Source organism: Hipposideros armiger, unplaced genomic scaffold (genome assembly GCF_001890085.2).
Source record: "Hipposideros armiger isolate ML-2016 unplaced genomic scaffold, ASM189008v1 scaffold_37, whole genome shotgun sequence".
NCBI classification, from domain to species: domain Eukaryota; kingdom Metazoa; phylum Chordata; class Mammalia; order Chiroptera; family Hipposideridae; genus Hipposideros; species Hipposideros armiger.
Window position 1 is genome coordinate 4,182,268 of NW_017731387.1, and position 17,455 is coordinate 4,199,722.

The 17,455-nt window shown below is 61.5% G+C and overlaps 1 protein-coding gene across 2 annotated transcripts; it reads left to right on the plus strand.

Annotated features, from left to right (window-relative positions):
- The first annotated feature begins 253 nt into the window (after positions 1 to 253).
- Positions 254 to 15,303, plus strand: INAVA (innate immunity activator). Of its 2 annotated transcripts, none has more exons than XM_019637984.1 (10): positions 254 to 422; positions 4,610 to 4,758; positions 5,214 to 5,365; positions 5,783 to 5,899; positions 6,541 to 6,748; positions 8,593 to 8,646; positions 9,415 to 9,610; positions 9,816 to 9,986; positions 11,687 to 12,311; positions 13,553 to 15,303. In XM_019637984.1, exons 2-10 carry the CDS (start codon positions 4,704 to 4,706, stop codon positions 13,643 to 13,645), a joined length of 1,671 nt encoding a protein of 556 aa, XP_019493529.1. In that variant the 5' UTR covers positions 254 to 422; positions 4,610 to 4,703; the 3' UTR covers positions 13,646 to 15,303. The 2 variants fall into 2 exon arrangements, with proteins under 2 accessions (XP_019493529.1, XP_019493530.1); XM_019637985.1 differs by lacking the exon at positions 254 to 422 and adding an exon at positions 1,903 to 2,189.
- Positions 15,304 to 17,455: the final 2,152 nt, after the last annotated feature.

The window sequence follows — 17,455 nt, forward strand, 5'->3', positions numbered from 1 at the left end:
GTGTGGGCCTGGGTGTCTGGGAGAGCTGCTTTGCCAGCCTCGCTCCAAACCCCAGATTCTGCAGCATTGGGGAGCGCTGCCTTTGAACTCAGATGGGGGGTTCCCACAAGGCGGGGTTCTTAACTGGGTCCAGAGACCAAAGCATCTGGAGGGAAGTCCCAGGGTTCACAAACTCCCATGGGAAAAGCCCATATCTCTATTTTCTACCATCTTTAGCAGAAATTCAGCATGGCCCTGTTACGAAGGCCGAGAAACGAGAAGCATGGGCATGAGCACCTGTGACTTTGCCGTTACTAGAAATCGCAGTTTCACGTCACAGTGCGGTTGTGGCTGCCTCGAGGTGTCCACTCATCAGCTCTGCGAGGTTGCCCACTGAGAGACCCTGTGTAATGTCAGCAGAGGAGCAGTTACATCACTAGGCGGTTGGTCGGTTTGTTCTTAGAACTGTGTTTCGATGCAATTGCTTCTCTTAGCAATTCTCTTAATTTTATTTTATGCCTCAAAACATATACTGGGAGCTGATTCCAGAAACTTCCATCCTTCCCCACCTGGAGCTGGGGGATGGGCAAGGTAGAGGGAGGTTGTCAGTTAGGGGCCCAGTCAACTCCTCTGTTTGACGTTGAAAGAATGTGACAAACCTGTAGGGGATGGGGACGCCTGTTGTTTTCCCTAGAACGATGGGGGAGGGCAGGGCTGCAGGCTCTTGACCCACGGCTGGCTCTTCTCCGCCAGAGGGGCTGTCCCCTGGCGGGGCCCCTCAGCCTCAGCCTGGGGAGGGAAGGAGGGGTCAGCCTGGAGGACTGGAGCATTGTTTGGAAAGAGGGTGTGTGCAGGAATGTGAAGGTGAGCCGGGTGTGCATACAGGGGGGGTGCTAGGGAAGGGGAGGAGGCCAGGGGAGCGCTGTGGGGGACCCGGCTCTGCTCCACTGGGGGTCCTTGTCCTTGGTGGAGCTGACATCTCCCTCATCCCGGCGCTGGGGGTGCGGGAGGGGGGCGGTGCTGAGCTAGGTTGTGCTGGGATCCCAGGGAGGGGGGTGTGGCAAGAGGACCAGAGAGTGGGGGAAAAGGAGGTGGTAGGATGAAGTCTGGGGGTGGGGGTGGGGGTGGGGGCAGGCCTTAATCTGCAGCATTCTGTGGTTTAGCTTGCTGGGGACAGGCAACAGGTGGCCTTCGCCGTAGCTTCCCCAGTGAAACAGGCTGAATTCCAACAGCGTTTGCTGGAGGGGCAATGACGGGGTAGAGCTGGAAGCTTATGTTTTGTAGGAAACAAATCCCATTTTGGAGTTTGAGGAGTGGGCCTAGAGCCTGGGGTGACGGGGACCCTCCTGTGGAGGAGGGCACAGGACTGGGGTTCGGGTCTGTGCCCCGTGGACCTGCTGGAGGATGAGTGGAAATGATAAACAGGGAAGTGATGGTTTTGATGATCCCGGGGGAGATGTCTGGGATAAAAGGCAGGACAGCCAGACCTGCTGTGGGACCCCAGAGCCCCCCCCCATACGGAGTTCCGGGGTTGCTGCCTTCCTGAGGCTTTTAAGCTGACTCTGGAGAGACAGAACTCGGGCCTTGGTCTCCGTTTCCGCGTGGGAAGAGCAAGGACCCGGCCTCGTCAGTTTATAAGTTTCTTGCTGGTTTCTCCCCCCCACCCCGACCCCCACCTGTGGCAGTCAGTGCCCTTCCACCTGCTTCTGGGGGCTGCGAGCCTGGGTTTCTGGAAAGGGAAACTGAGGCACAGGAGGACAGTGGTCATCTGCAGGAGGGCACGTGGGCCCCTCACCTCAGCTCTTTGCACTGGTGCCCAAGAGGCCATGAAGACGGGACCCCTGTGGCCGCCTGCAGTTCCTCCCGGGGGCGGGGGGGGGGTGTCCCCTTCCCCCTGCGCCTCTGCTGCCCGGAAGTGCAGACACCCTGGAGCAGCCACGCAGGATTATTCAGGGAGGGACTAGCTCACCTGCTCCTCCCTCTGACTCAAGTCACAACAAGCAACCTGGTTCCCCGGGCCCAGCAGACTGGGAGGGACGCAGGCCAGGCGCTGGCAGACCAGTGTGTGCCGAGTGGGAGCAGGTCAGCGAGAGAGTGCCAGCAGGCCGCCCCGTGGCCTGGGAGACCCCGAGGTGGCATGCGACACCCGCCGGCCCCCTGAGCTGGGAACAGGCTGTTTCCCGGACTCCTGGACTCACGCACCCAGGCAGGTGAGGGCAGGGCAGGCTGGAGCAGGTCCTGGCGGCCAAGGGGCAGGCTGGCCCGGGAGGAGCTCAACAGTGGCCGGCACCCCCACCCCGTCCCGTCTGGGGCCCAGGGAGATGGGGGTGCTGATGGGACCGGGTGGGGAGCCTGTCCCTATCGTTCTGAGGCCTCCGTTTCCACAGGAGAAGCAGGAATGAGAAACCCAGGCTGTGATTCACAGGAGACCCCTGAGGGGGGGTGCACGGGTTTCCATTCCCCCTTCAATCCCCGTCGTCCCTCCTCTGCCTTTTCCTGGGGACTTTGTTCAGTCAGGCGGACAGGCTGCTTCTTAGGGCCCAGCACTGGAGCTGAGCTGAGGGGCGGGAGAGCGCGGGTTTTCCTATTGGGAGGGAGTGGGATGTTTGCCGAAAAGCAGTGCTTGAAACACCTCGGCTGGACCGTGCCCTCGTGGGTGCAGGTGGGCTTGGGACAGGTCCCCACGCTGGAGGGCAGCCAGCAGGGCCAGAGGACATGGCTGTGTCTGACAGTGTCCCAGGGGTCTGGATTCAGGCTGGGGGCTGTGTAGGGCCTTAGAGCTGTCTCATGTCCCTTGTGCCTGTGAAGAAAGGGGGCCCAGCCAGATGGGGTGACTTGCCCAGGTGACAGACTCCAGTCTGGGGCTCCTGACTTCAGGGCCTGTGTTGTGGCCCGACTTGGAGCAGCGAGTGAGCCACTGGTGGGCCCAGCGCCAGACTGGGTCCGCTGAGTGCAGTGCCTCCTCCTTAACCGGGCCGACCCTGGGGGAGAGGAGGCTGCTAAGGGGTGTCTGCTTAGGGCCCCCCATCTCAGTCCCTGAACTGGGTGGCACGACTTTCCAAGGCTACCCCTTCCCAAGTTAATAATTGATCAGCAAGTGTGACTAGCGAATGGCTCTCCTCGCACATTCCCAGCGGCTCCCTGTCCCGGTCCCCAGCGAGCTGAGACTGGCTTCCGCCTGCCTTGGGCTGGGCCTGGGCCTGGTCTTGGCGAGGGTCCGAGGCTGCCCGGTGGGAAGAGGGCGCCTGCCCACTCTCATCTCTGGGAGGATGAGGGGTTGGGAGGGATGGACAGACCTCCGATGTTCCCAGGACATACGGCCAGCCTCTTAGGCCGCTTTGCACAGGCCCCACATAAACTTGTTTTTCCAACCCTGCCACCCATTCTCGGAGCTGACGGTCCCGAGCGCAGGTCCATGTTGTGCTCCGTTGTCGCTGCCCGTGCACGTTGACGGGCTGCGGTGTTTATGGAGGTCTGGAAAGCCTCTCGGTGGCTCTGCGCTTTGTGTCCCCGCAGGCAGAGGTGCTGCTGGGGGTGGGCCCCCGCTCGGGGCCGTGCTTTGGGTCTGCTCTCCCAAGGCCCGTGTTCCTCTCCCCGTGGCCCCTGCCCTCAGGAGGCAGGATAAGCTCCAGACAGAAACTCGGAGGAACTGGACTGTTGCTTAATGGGCTGACTCAGTGAGGAGGTGGCTGGGCTCCTTCCAGACCTCCCGCCCAGCTCCACCCGCCCTCCCCACCCCTGCAGCTCTGCAACCACAGCTGCCCGGCCCTGCCAGCTGGGCCCAACCGGGGGTGTGGGCTCGTGGGAGGGGGCACGCAGCAGGTGTTGTTTTGGTGAGGCTGGGACTGTGCCCGCGTCACCCCCGTGTTCCCAAGCCCCAAGAAGGCAGGAGTGGTGATCGCCCTGTCCCTGAGCAGCTTCCGTTCTAGTCACCCACCTCCACTGCCGGCAACCCTGGCACACACCTCCGGGGCTGCCCTGCCTGGGGGGTCCAGGGGGTCCAGGCTGATGAGGATCTCCTGGTCGTGGTTGGTGTCCTGGGAGTTGGGTCAAGGCTTTGGGGCAGCTGTCTGGCACCTGCCTGGTCCAGAGAGCCGGGCAGCCTGGGCTTTGGGGCACCAGACCAGGGCCTTGGCTGAGTGCCCAGGTCCCACCCACTTGTTGAAGTGCCCTCACCCCCTTAGGTAGCAGGCTGGGCCTCCTGCCTCCCACGTCCTCTGGCTGAGGACAGTCAGCCCTGTAAGGACAGGCCTGCCCCCTGGGGACAGGTCCCCTTGCTGCTTTCTTTCCTGCCCCCATTCTCCTTGTCCCCATCCTTTAGCCCTTTTCCTTATTGACCTTCTGCCCCGGGTCAGTGGTTCCTGGGGCCACCTCTGCTGTTGAGCCACTTGGGCCCAGAGGCCTCTCTGCGTAGGAGGCAGCAGGGAGCTGTGGTGGGCCCAGCGAGCCCCCGGGGAACAGGTGTGATGGCAAGGCCCACAGCACCCCCAGTGCTGAGAACCCCCACTGTGCTCGCCCAAGGACGCATAGTCCTCATAGTCCATGCCCGCGCCCCTCTAGCCTGATCGCTGAGCTCTGTTTGGAACCTAGGGGGTTTACACGTAGCTTTTTTGTTGTTGTCTCTTCAAAGCTGGGGGAACTCCAGGCCGCCCACACGTCCTGGCTCGGGCTGGGAACAGTGTCACCCCTTCCTGCTCTGTGCACCCTCCTCCCAGAAGTCCACCATGGAGAGTAAGGATGAAGTCAGCGACACCGACAGCGGAATCATCCTGCAGTCTGGTGAGCGGCTCAGGAAGTCCCATGTCTGGACCCCAGTCCCGGCTCCCTGAGCCCGGAGCCCCGCCCAGGGCCGGCCAAGCTGAGATGCTGAGGACTGGACGGGGGTATGGGAGGGTGGGAGAGGTCTCTGCTGGGGGGCAGACACTGGAAAGGCTGGAGCACTTTCCTTCCTGATTCTTTCTGGAACTGGTGTCTTCAACTTTGGCCCCAGTGATCACAGAGTTGGATCTCTGGGTGGCCTGAGCTTGTGGGCCTAGGCTGGCCCAGTCCTGACGGGGGGACGAGAGAGAATAGGCGTGTGTGTGCACGTGTGTGTACGCATGTACGTGTGTGTACATGCATGCTCGTGCAAACGTGTGTGCATGTGTGCATACGTGCATGTGTGCGTGCGCATGCTCCCCTGGGTTGGTCAGCACGGCCTGCGGGCTTCCCTGAGCGCTTGCCCTCTGCCCCAGGCCCCGACAGCCCGGTGTCCCCGCTGAAGGAGCTGAAGGAGCTGAAGGAGGTGAAGGAGCTGACGTTCGCGGTGCGCAAGCAGCAGCAGGCGCTGGAGGAGAGGCTGGAGGCCTGCCTGGAGGAGCTGAGGGCGCTGTGCCTGCGGGAGGCGGTGAGCCTTGAAGGCCGCTGTTTGCACATGCACACTGGGGGTTACTCTGAGGAGCCCTAGAGCCCCGTTTTGGGATGCTGGGCTGAGGAAAGGGAGAATTTCGGAAGTCAGATGGGGGAGTGGTGCCTGGAGTCCCTGCTGGGGACATTGGATGACTCCGGGGAGAAGGGATGAAGGGCTGCAGAGGGACGTAGCAGGTTGGGGTGCGTGAGACGAGCCAGGACCAGGGCAGAGGTCTGGAGGAGGTGAGAAAAAAGGCTTGAAGGAGAGGGGCGGGGTGCAGAGGGAGCCTCACAATGCTGGGGAGACCACCCTGGACGACGGGATGGGGTGGCGGGTGGGCAGGGTCAGGCCCGGGGACAGCTCCTCTTGGGGGCGAGTGGAGAGGGGCCTGGCTTGACCTTGTTCCCACTGCAGGAGCTGACGGGCGTCTTGCCAGCCGAGTACCCCCTCAAGCCAGGGGAGAAGGCCCCCAAGATCCGCCGCAGGATCGGGGCAGCTTACAAGCTGGACGAGAAGGCCTTGTCCAGAGAGGTGAGGAACCTCGGACCCGGGAGGTGGGCCGTGGAGCCCGGGCATCACTCCTGGAGGGGAAAGCTTCTGGTGCTCAGCGGTAAAGCCACATGGCTCCATGCGGACGAGGGGCACCCGCTGAGGTGGAGCCCAGATATCCATGGGGAAGATATGCCACCCCAGGAGGCAGAGAGCTGGCAGCTCAAGGGAGGACATTGGTTTGGTCCCCAGTGGGCAGATCAGTTAGAAGCTCAAGCAACCCAGACAGGCAGTGGCCTGTTCAGACAGGTTCTTCTGGCCGCAGGGCTGTCCTCGTCCTCCTTGGCCTGGGAGGGAGAGTGGGGGTGGTGCCAGTCCTCCCAGAAGCCCTTCAGTGGGGTGTGAGTGGCAGCAGTTTCCCCTGCCCAACCCTTTGTAGTCAGGAGGGAAAGTGTCCCACTTTGTGCCTGCCCTGTCTGGCTCGGGGAGCCAGCTGGTGGGTGGGTGGGACCCTGTGCCAGCTTTCCCGGCTGACAGCGTTGCTCGTGGGCACCTCCCACCGTCACCCTGTGCCCCACGTCGGTGGCTTAGAGCCAGGATCCAGAGCACCTGGTCAGGGCCGCCCTCTGTGTCCCCGGGCCCCGGGCCCCTTGCCCCCCGCGCTCACTGCCCCCACCCCCCAGGACCCCCTGAGCGGCCTGGAGCAGGAGCTGGCCCTGCAGCTGCAGATAGCCGAGGCCGCCCGGCGCCTGAGCCGCGAGGAGAACCTGGGCCGGCAGGCCCGCCGGCAGCGGAAGCACGCGGTGCTGCAGGAGGAGAGGAAGCTGCAGGAGCTGGAGCGCTGCCTGGGCGAGCGGCGGCGGCACAGCGGGCCCGTGCCCCTGGGTCCCGGTGAGCATGCCTGGCCTGGGCTGCCGGGAGCCCTGCGGGAGGTGGGCCGCCACGGCCATTGGTCAGCCTGGCCTGCGTGGCCCGACTGTGTTTGAGGCTCCAAACCCCGTGCTGACCCCCTGCCACCCTACAAGCCTCAGCAGAGGACTCCCCCGTCCCCTGGGACCCTGCCCCCCAGCTCCCAGGAGAGCAGCCCACCCCTTCCTTCCGCATCTTGCTCAGAACCCACCACCCTCAGGAGATGTCCTGGGCAGGAGGCATGTCCGGGCTGGCCGTGAGCTGCTTCCAAGGGCTCCTCATCTGCAGGCCCCCGGGCCGCTCCAGGCCCACAGGGACACGCTTATCTGGTCTTATCGGGTCAGCTGGGATGAGTAAGCCGCCAGGGACCCACCATTGCTGTGCGTGGTTTCAGGGCAAGGGCTCTTTCGGTTGAAATCCAGCAGCCCCAGTGCCCCGCCCCACAATCCCTTAAGTTTCTAGAATCATCCTGGTCAAGATGGTCGAATCCCTTTTCTGGTCGGATCCCCATGGCTTATGGGGCACCGAGTGAGCTGTCTGGGCCCAGGGCCATCAGTGGCATAAGTGCGTCCAACCCAGGTGACCTGTGTGTTTCTGAGCCCTCAGGTGGGACCCAAACCCAGCTCTCTCCTTCAGACTTGCAGCCCTCCCTTCCAAGGACATCATGGCCTTGCCTGGCCCCTCCCCCAGGCCTCTCATGGGTCCCAGAGGCGACTGGAGGAGGGGATGAGGGGAGGGGGTGGTGGCCCTGGGCAGACCTGCATTCCAGGCCTGGAGGGGGCTGGGGGAATCACCTGCTGCTCCCACCCCCTCAGGCTTTTTGCCGAGGCTGCTCTCCTCCCAGGTTAGGACCTTGTGTGGCTCCTGAAAGCCCTCCCTGGTCCCATGCCTCAGGCAGGCGGTTATCACCGTGCAGGTCTCTGATTTAGGGTAGAAAGGATGTGAGCCGACACAGGAGTGACCCAGGCTCAGGGGGCGAGACTTTGCTGGTTTAAAGGGCTCTGGTGGGGAAGAAGTCCCCCCACTCCCCGTCCTCTGCTCCCCAGGGCTGGGGTGGGGCAGTGTGGCTGAGACGGTGAGCAGCCCTCAGGAACCATAAGTGTCTGGCTGGCGGGTGTGCTGGGCCACCCGCACTGTGCAGAGGCGACGGTGTGTCTGGCCTGTGAAACGCTGACCTGCTTGTCTTCATGAAGTTGAGGAGTGATAGGGGTTGATGCCTTTCTTCCCAGACCATATATTCAAACCAAAACCCATGACTCTGACCCCAGTCAGCTCCCTGACAGCGATAGTCCCACCATTTCTCCAGCTGGACATCGGCGAAAAAGAAGAACCTTGACATTTTTACTCCGTTTAAACTGTAGAACAAAGGTTGAAAACGTCTCTAAAGGTCCAGACAGTAAATGTTTCAGGCTGTGTGGGCCTCGTGGTCTCTGCCACAGCTACTGACTTCTCCCCTTGTAGCAAAGGTGGCCAGATGTTATGTCAACAAAGCGGTAGCTGTGTTTCGATAAAACTTTATTTATAGAAACAGCCAGTTAACCAGAGGGTTGAAATGGCTTAGTCAAGGCAAGGTCGCAAAGCTAATGGCAGAGCCAGGATTAAAATCGTGTTTCCTGCTACTTGTTCCTGACTTCTGATTTGTTTTCTACTTCCAAGTAACAAAGTCCTACCCAAAATAGTGTTTAACACACAGTTGGCATTTCCTGAGAAGGCAGCTATTGGGAAGGTGGGGGTCAGGCCTGGGCTCTTCTGGACTGCTGGCTCCCCATACCTGTGGGTTGTTGATTCCCTCACCTCCATGTCTTTTCTCCCCTTGGCTTTTGCAGGGCTGAGTGCCTCCGATGACAGCTCCCTGTCGGATGGGCTACTCCTGGAGGAAGGTGAGAGGGGCGGCTTAGGGACGGTCGTCAGGGCTGGGACCCTGGGGCTTTGGCAGAGTTCATCGGCGGGGACTTCAAATGGGGGGCAGAGCTTTGAGTGAGCTAGTGGAGGTGGGTGCCACTCTTACCGATGCTTTTCTGTGCCCCGCACGTGCTCAGCGAAGGTGGGTCTGTGCTGCCTCTTCTGCATTCTGGACACTCGATCATTCTGACAGGGAAAGGGAGGGTGAATTCTGGCCAAGCCCAGGAGTCCTGGGACTCTATTTCCATGGGCACCTGTGAGAGCCAGAGAGCTAGCTGGCCAGTCACTGTCCTTTCTGAGAAGAGGGCAGCAGGAAGCCTATGTCCATAGATTAAGAAGCCTGTTTACAAGCTCTAAGATGCTGGGGGTCAAGATAACCAAGGTGTGCAGTCCCGCCCAAGGGAGTGCCCCGGCCAATAAGGAAATAGCACACACGGGCACGGTGTGAACAGGTAAAACAGGTAAACAGACGGTTCGCTGCAGACATGGCACCAGGAGCAAAGGTTAGAAGGAGGAGTGATGTAAGCCAAGGAGAGTCCGCTGCAAGGCTTCTTGAAGGGGGCAGGTGTAAAATAGGGCTGTGAGGGAGGGATTAACTCCAAAGGAGAGGAAATCTTTTTTTGAGCATCTGGGTCTGGCACAGCTGGACAAGCGGCCACGGAGGGGAGAGCTGCGCATGGACCACGGAGGCTCTTGTTGGGCCGGTTCCCCAGCCACTGCCCTCACAGGTGTCTTTACTCCTGCAGAGGAGGCCCAGGTGTCAAAACCTCCCGCGGAGTCCTTGCCTCTCCCGCCCCAGAGCCTCGAGGGGCTGCAGCCAGCAGGACCTGAGACCGGGGGTCTGGACCGCGCCCCCATCCAGAATAGCCCCTGGAAGGAGACCAGCCTGGACCACCCCTACGAGAAGCCCAGGAAGTCTTCCGACCCCGACAGCGAGGGCAGGTCAGGGCAGGGCAGGGAAAGGGGGAGGGCCGGAGCAGGGGGCCTGCTGGGGGTAGAGCAGGGCCAGCCTGGGAGACGGCCCCCTCCTTACTGTGTGGTGGTGGGAGCTTGGGGCCCCTGCCACGGGGCTCCATTCCTCTGCATAACGTGAACCCCCACATGGAAGCATGCCTGCCTCTGACCTGTCACCACCCCTTTACCGCAGCTCGGCCACCGTGCCGCAGGAGGCGCCCACTGCCTCCAGCCTGTGGCTGCTGGAGCCTGCTTCCTACCACGTGGTTCCCGTCCGCAGTGTCCCCATCCAGCGGCAGGGCCGCACCAGTGCCCCCGCCACCCCCGAGACGCAGGGGAGGAGGGGCCTGTCGCAGTCTCTGAGGTAAAAAGATGGGCCATCCCCGAGGTGCAGGAGGCAGGGACCTGCGTCGAAAGCTTACATTAGAGGGTGGTGGCTCCTAGGACAGAGGTGGGACACCTGTGGGTGACGGCGTGGCCGGTGCCACAGCCAGCAAAGCCAGAGGCCAGTCGTTCATGAAGCCAGTTTTCTTCCAAAGACCCCAGTTTTGTCGTTCTGCACAAGTGTCCTCCACAGAACGTGTGTGCTGGTATCCTTTCCGTTTTCTGCGACTGCACGTTTTTGGTCACTACTGACATGTGCAGTCGGCTCTCATTATTTGCGGTCATTTTACGCCCTGCAAAGTCACCACACATGGCATTGGCAGACATGGCCACTGCTCCTGGGGAAATACAGTGCTAGGTTCCCGAGAGCTTCTGCTCAAATTTTTGTCAACTGATCAATACATAGCCTGTTTCATGGGAGTTTCTGGTTAAAGACACCGTATTTAATATATGTCCTTGACTCATTAACGTTGAAGTCATGTCCGGATGAAGCTCATCTAATAGGCTAATAGGCGTTTTCTCCATGAGGCCGTCATAGCTGACCTGCACTCAGGAACCACAGACAGCACCTCAGCACTTTGCTTGGGGCCATTTAAAACAGTGATGTCACCCAAGAGAAGCACAAAATGGCAAACAACAACAAAAAAGCGAGCACTGAATAGACTGGAAAGGCCAATTGTTGACACTGAGCTGAAGCGAGCTGTCAGAGGGTCGCCTTATTCAGTCTCAGCTGGGAATGGACCTGCTGGGCAGCCCCAATTTTTCACCATCCTGTGCATGTCCCCAAATGACCACGCAAGTGCCACACATGCTGGTTATGACATGACAGATGAATTCAGCGGTGGGAGAATTTGCAAATACAGAATCCGCAAATAATGAGTCAGTTGCATGCTGCTTTCCAAGCCTCCCGCTGCTTTCCAAGCCTCCCGCTGCTTGGTGCTAGTTTAAGTGACAGTGTTATGACAGGTGTTAGCGACACCACAGAAAGCCCTGGGCCCCAGCAGGCCCTGCCGGGTTCCTCCATCCGTGTAAATTCGCTTGTCAGGTAGCCCGAGACGGGTGCAGCCTGGAACACCCACTCTCACGTCCAGAGTGAGTTTCAGGCTTTTTGTATAGCCGGTGCCAGGGCCCTTTTGCAAACAGTGCCTTTGTGCCAATTAGGAAAAGGTGTCCCCTCTGGACAGACAGGGCCCGGTGCCCCTGTGTGTCAGCAGCAGCAGTGTGAGGGCTGGATTTCAGTCCCTCTGGGGCTGGCTGGTGCCCTTGGGGACGCCACCCTGTGTTAGTCTGTTAGTGCTGCCGTAAGAAAATACACCAGATGGGGTGGCTTAGATGACAGGTGATTGTCTCAGCGTTTTCTGGAGGCTGGAAATCCAGGATCAAGAATTGGCTTCTCCTGAGGCCTCTCTATTTGGATTGTAGACTGCGTCCCCGCCCTCTGTGCCGCGTTCAGCTTAGACGCCTGACAGTGTCTGCCTGAACAGGTTCTGTGGATGAACCAAGGGTCCCTAAAATGGCTGAGAATGGGTGACACGGCTGTAGCACGCTGGAGACAAACCAGGAATGGGAGTGGAGCAGAAGGCTCCACTGGGGTGAAGGGCGTGCTGAGTCGCGTTGGGCCTGGACGGTGTGCGCCCCCACCCCCCAGACTCAGGACGTCCGCCTTCATCCTCCCCGCAGGACGGACTCCTTCCGCGCGGGGCCCCGCCGCCGCCCCACGCACTACACGGTGACTGTGCCCAGCTCCTGCTGGACCCCGGCCGGGCCCCCACGGCCGCCCCACACTCCCAACTCCTGCTCGGAGGACAGCGGCTCGGACGGCTCCAGCGTGTCGCACGCCACCTCGCCAGGCAGCAGCAGCCCTGACATCTGCGCTCTGCGGCCGCTGTCCCCGCCCGCGCTGCCGGGCCACCACGGGGCCTGGGGCCCCGCTGCTCCCCATCCAGCGCTGATGCTGCCCCCGGGGCCCTTCCCGGCTGGGCGGTACGTGCTGGTGGCCGAGGGCTGCCTGCCGCCCGGCGAGCTGGACCTGGTGGCCCGCGACGAGGAGGGGCTGGCCCTGCGGCTCCAGCAGCTGCAGCAGCTGCAGCAGCACGTGCGCCCCCGCGGCCGCCCAGCGCGCACGCCCTCGCTCAAGGACAGCCCCGCCGGCCGCGCGCTGTGCAGGGCGGCGGTGACCCAGGAGCTGCAGTCCTGGCACGAGCGCGCCCGCATGCGCAGCGCGCGCCCCCACTCGCTGGACCGCCAGGGGGCCTTCCGCGTGCGCAGCCTGCCCCCCGGGCGGGCCCTGGGGCCCCGGACACAGGTAAGTGTCGCAGGCCCTTGCATCTGTGGAAGGGCCGCCAGCCTGGCAGGTCCCAGAGTAGAGAGATGTCACACCAGCAGTCTGGTGGCCAGGTGACCCCCAGCTGGGAAGAACAGGCCAAAAAAACCATTCCCTCTTGGTTTTGAAACGCACCCCTGACTCCCTTGGGGCACCTCCTAACTTTGCTGCTAGACTTCTCAAGGGCTCCGCAGTTGATCCCCCAAACAGATACGCCTCTATTCCTCATCAAAAGTCCAATCCACATTGACACCCCCCACAATTTCCCGACTTGAGGGCCCAGGACAGAGAGGAGAGTCTGGGGAAGTGTTTGCCTAAGCCAGAGCCTGTGACTGCCTGTCGCTCAGCGGCCTCCCCAAGGCAGCTGCCTGTCACTGGTCCCTGCTGCCACGCTGGAAAGCCGGGTGGCATACGGGTTGAGTGCACAGACCCTGCGGTAGGCTGGCGGGGTTCAGAGCTCAGCCCTGCCCCTTACAAGTGACGTGATCGGGCAAGTGGATTAACTCCGGAGCCTTTCTCCCTCCTCTGTAGAATGGGACTGCTTTTGTCACAGGCAGGTAGGGACCTCGATGAGTTCATGTGTAAAATGATGAGAGGAATGCGTAGTGAGTACTAGGTGAGTGGTGTTGAGTACTAGCTCGCAGGACACAGCACCCTGACAGTGACGCAGGGGTGGCGGCCTGGTCTCTATGGCCCTGTCTCTTCATCCCGAAAGTGGGGGAGACATGCAGATGAGCCCCATCTGTTTCTGCCTGGTACGGAGGGCTGCTTCTCTGAGAGCCTAGATTCCCCAGGCCCAGCTGCACGTCATCCCCCACACCACTTCCCTGGGCTGCGGCGGGCATCTGGGCCTGGCAGCACCCTGGCCCGTCCCGGCCGCACCCTCCAGCTGATGTGCTTTTCCTTCCTGCGAGCTCAGACCTGTCTTTGGCCCAGGCCCAGCCCAGCCCAACCCGCCAGACAGGGAGGGTGGTGTGAAGTGAGCTCGGGACGGGCGGAGGTCAGGGTGCCTGGCGTACCCCATAGAGCGCTGCAGTGGAAAGTGGATGCAGGGTGATCCCTGGGGGGCAGAGGCCTCCTGGGGAGGCAGGGGCTGAGTGGCTGGGCCGGGGCTGCCCCTGGTCAGCGTTCTTAAGGGACAAGGGTGGTACAGCTGTGCTTGCGGTCTGGACATTTCTGCCTGGTCTGCTCACCCACCTTTCCTTTCTCCCTGACCCTGGCAGGTGCCCACAGTGTGTGTGCTCCGGAGATCGCCCGAGGGGGCACCTGTGCAAGTCTTTGTACCTGAGAACGGCGAGATCATCAGCCAGGTGTAACCAAGGCCAGGTGTACCCTGTGCCCCCAGGCCGCGGCTCGGCTGCCGGAAAAGACTGTTTCCTAGCGGGGCTGGGGCTCAGACTGCCCCCCCTCGAGTGCCTTCTGTGCAGCTCCCTTGCCCGCATCGCAGGACGATGACCTGGAGCTGAGACTTTTTTTTTTAATACCAGTTTTTGTTGAGAAGTCCTGGTCTGAGGATTTATATTTGTCGTTTGTCCTCAAGATCCCTCTAATATGATAATGCTTTATTCCTCGGAGGCTGGCGTGCTAGACCGGAGTCCCGGCCTGTCTGAGTGACATTGTCTCCTTATGCAAGACATGTGGTAGAGAATGCACCAGGAGGCAGCGAGGGCCAGTCGGGTCCTCAAATGCTCAGCGCTCCGGTTCTGAGAACTGGCCTGGAGAACAGCTCGGCCTCCTGTCCCACTGCAGCTGGAGGCTGGCTGCGGCATGTCTCTGCACCCCACTGCCCGTTTGCCAGCCCTCTGGGTACCGCACTGGGGTACCCCACCCCCCTTTACAATGTGCTCTGTGATGCACCGATGTGGGTTAAAAGCCAGTGCGTCCTGGTGGATTATGGTCTTCCTGACCTGTGAAGCCTGTGGGGGGCCCCCCTCTCCACTCTCCAGGCTCTGTGGGCTCCCAGCTTCTCTGACCGCTGAGCCTTGATGTGGAGGCTTCCCCAGATTGAAGCATCATGAGGCCCGGCTGGGGGCCACCCTGTGGTGCTGGTGGCTGGAGAACAGCTCACCCTTTGACCACTTTCTCTGATCATCGCGAGAACTTGCAACGCCACCACTCCCTCTAACCTCTTTTCATCATAGTCCTAAAAGCCAACACCTTACAAATATTTTGGAAAGGCACCGGTTTTGTGGCTTGTTCTCAGATGCAGGGGGCTCACGGCTCCTGCTCCCCTCCCAGCCATCCCTCTGCTGTGAGACTGGGGTTCCTTGACATACAGATGGGAGCACCTGCCCTAAAGGACGCTAACCAGTTGTCCCAGCTGCCGTGACTTGAGCTGCCTGTGCTGCGTGAGACCATGAGGTGGTGCCTGTGTTCTCATCGCGGGGCCTTTGCTGCTGGTTAAACCCAGATGGGGCTCCTGCTTCAAGTGGAGGCTGGGAGGGCCCGGGAGCGCTGAGGTCTGATTTGGCTGGCACAGAGCCACCCTTTCCTGGACTCAGGCAGGGACTGGAAGTACCGCCGAAGGCTCCAAGGATTCGATGCCTGACCAACAGGCCCCTTCTCCCTCCTGGACAGAGCGGCGTTGCGGCTGCACGAGGGTGCCGCGGGAAGAGCCCAGGTGGCCTGTCGGGGGGATCGGGGAGGAGGGGGAGGGGGCACCTGCACGTTCGAATGTTCTGCTTTGGGTACTGTTCTTGTCCAGTTTGTCTTTCCCCAGTGTCCAGCCATCTCCCTTCCCAGTGTCCTCCGGGGGGCTGAGCTGGGAGACAGCTGAGCACCCCCCACACCTGAGCGTCCTTTGTATTAACTTATTGGTCCCATATGATGCCTGGTGCTGTTGCAGTGGCTAATTCGGCTGCAAGGGCTGCACCTGTGGGTTCTAGTGCCAAATACTTCAATAAAGCTTGTTTGTGATCAGCCGGGCTGACGGTAAAGGGTTCTTTTGTGCCACGAGGCTCTGCCCAGCCCTGAGGAGGATGCCCAGGGTGGCAGAGTTGCCTGGCCTCTCGGGCCGGTCTGGCTGGGTCCTGGGGAGTGGGTGGGCTGGGCTGGGTGGGGTGGGAGGGGGCCTCTCGGCTGTCTGCTTCCCTGGCAGGGTGGAAGCAGGCACACCCTGGGTCCAAGCCCCTCAGGTCTCCAGGCTGGAGGAGCTGGGCTCTGGAGTCACTTCCCCAAGGACAGGCGACCGGCAGCCTCAGGTCTGGCTCCTGCCCGGCCAGGCTGGGCAGTGGTCAGTGATGAGTGTGGCTGAGCCTCCAGGTCAGCCGGCAGGAGCTGCTGCTGCCCAGAGAAGAGGTCCTGGTGAGAAACAGCCCCTTCTCCAAAGCTGCACAAGTGGGGTGCTTCCTTGGGGCGGTGTCTCTCCACAAGGCCTCTCCCCATCTCCGGGAACCATGGGAGCGGGTGGGAAGCTCACACCCTGCCACCTCCAGGCCTGTCCTGCAGGGGCCGCCTCGGGATCTGGGGCACAGCGCCCCCTAGAGCCCGGTCCCAGGAGGAGTGTGTGACTGGATCTGAGGTGCCCAGCGAGTCAGGTAGAGGGGCCCTGCCTGCCTGTCACCCCCCAGAAGAGGAAGTGGCAGGGAGGGGTGGGCCGGCAGATGGCTGCTGGCCGGGCGCTTCCAACTCTGTCTGGGTGCTCAGCTCTGGGGACCGGGGCCATCTGTGGCTTCAGGGGCCTGGCTGGCTGAGGCCCGGGGTGGCGTCCCTTCTGGGTGGAGAGGGGCTGGGAGGGGAGATGGTGCCAGGGGTCCTGGGAGGCGCCGGCCTCTGAATTGCAGACCTGGGCATCGTTAGTCTTAAGTGGACGGTGGATATTGGGGCACTTGGCTGAGTATTTCAGACACGTAAGGAGTTAGGCTCCCGGAGGACAACTGGCTGGAGGGGGCAGCTCCCCAGCCACAGGACAGACTGGGACCAGCTCAGGAGAGGGGGGGACAAAAGAAGAGGGCTGGGGTCCCCCCACAAGGTGCTTCTTAGGAATTCTGTGTTCTGGGGATCCCAAGTTCAAGGCAGTGAGGGCCAGTCAGGCAGTACTTCCTGGTGCACAAGTGGGGTGGGCTGTGTCTGGGAGGGGCCAACATCTGGGGGCTCCTAGCCCCCCTCCCACAGGGAAGACTGGGATTACCAATTGGGGAAGGGGACAAGCGTCTGGTACAAGGGGCTTTAGGACCTCAGCAGCGGGACTCCCAGAGGCAGAGGGATGCACACCTTGACCTGGGGGGGGGGCTGCCTCTGAGTCTCAAGTGTCCCCCACGCAGGGAGAGCCCTGAATGGAAGACTCCTAGGAAGTCAGGGTGACGCGGGGCCCTTCCGAGGGTCCCATATCTTCCTACAGGTTGGGACAGGGAGCTGAGCCCGGCCCTGGCACTGCTCAGCCCGTTCCTTTTCTCGCACACAACCAGGGCCTGCATCCTGCATCTTGCCCGGCCCCCCGTCACCGCACGCTGCAGACCACTGCCCTGCGTGTGCAGATGAACCCAAACCGCAGAAGTCACAAGACAAGCAAAGCGGCCTCTGCACAACCCGCTGAGCATGCGTCTTGGAAGCCTAACCTGACAGGTGAGCAGCGGGCTCTGAACCCGGCCCGCCATGGGGCAGCTCACGGCAGCAGCTCAGACGTGGTCATGATGGCCCAGCCCGGGCTCGAGGTGTCACGTGGCGGGCACGAGCCCACCACTTCTGGCTGCCCCTTCACAGCCTGCACAGGTGCATACCTGTCCCTTTTCAGACCCGGCTGCTTGAGAACCCTGGAGCTGGGTGGGGACCAGGACATTGTCTGGGCTCGGAGGTAAACGCTCCCCAGCTGACCGTTAGTGCCTCCCTGTGCCAACAGCCCCCAATCAGGGTCGGCCTCGCAGAGCCCAGCCCTCACCCAGGCTCTTAAACCCACTGCCTCTTGCTTTTCCACTCAGATGCTTGGCAGACGTCTCACAGTTAACATGTTCCAGACTTGACTCGGAACCCCAAACCTGTTCCCCGTCTCAATGCAACTCCCCCCTCGGTTTCTCAGGCCCCGAGTCTTGCTTTCTGTCTTTCTCTCAATCTCACCTCTAGCCGGTCACTGTTCCTACCGGTGCTGCGCTCAGAGTAGGTATAGAACCTGGCCCCTCGCTCCTACCTTC

Excerpts from the sequence above, each read along its gene's own strand:
- INAVA (XM_019637984.1), top strand. The coding sequence starts at position 4,704 with ATGGAGAGTAAGGATGAAGTCAGCGACACCGACAGCGGAATCATCCTG. Across the intron at positions 5,900-6,540 it reads AGAAGGCCTTGTCCAGAGAG|GACCCCCTGAGCGGCCTGGA; the intron begins GTGAGGAACCTC and ends CCCACCCCCCAG. Across the intron at positions 6,749-8,592 it reads GCCCGTGCCCCTGGGTCCCG|GGCTGAGTGCCTCCGATGAC; the intron begins GTGAGCATGCCT and ends TGGCTTTTGCAG.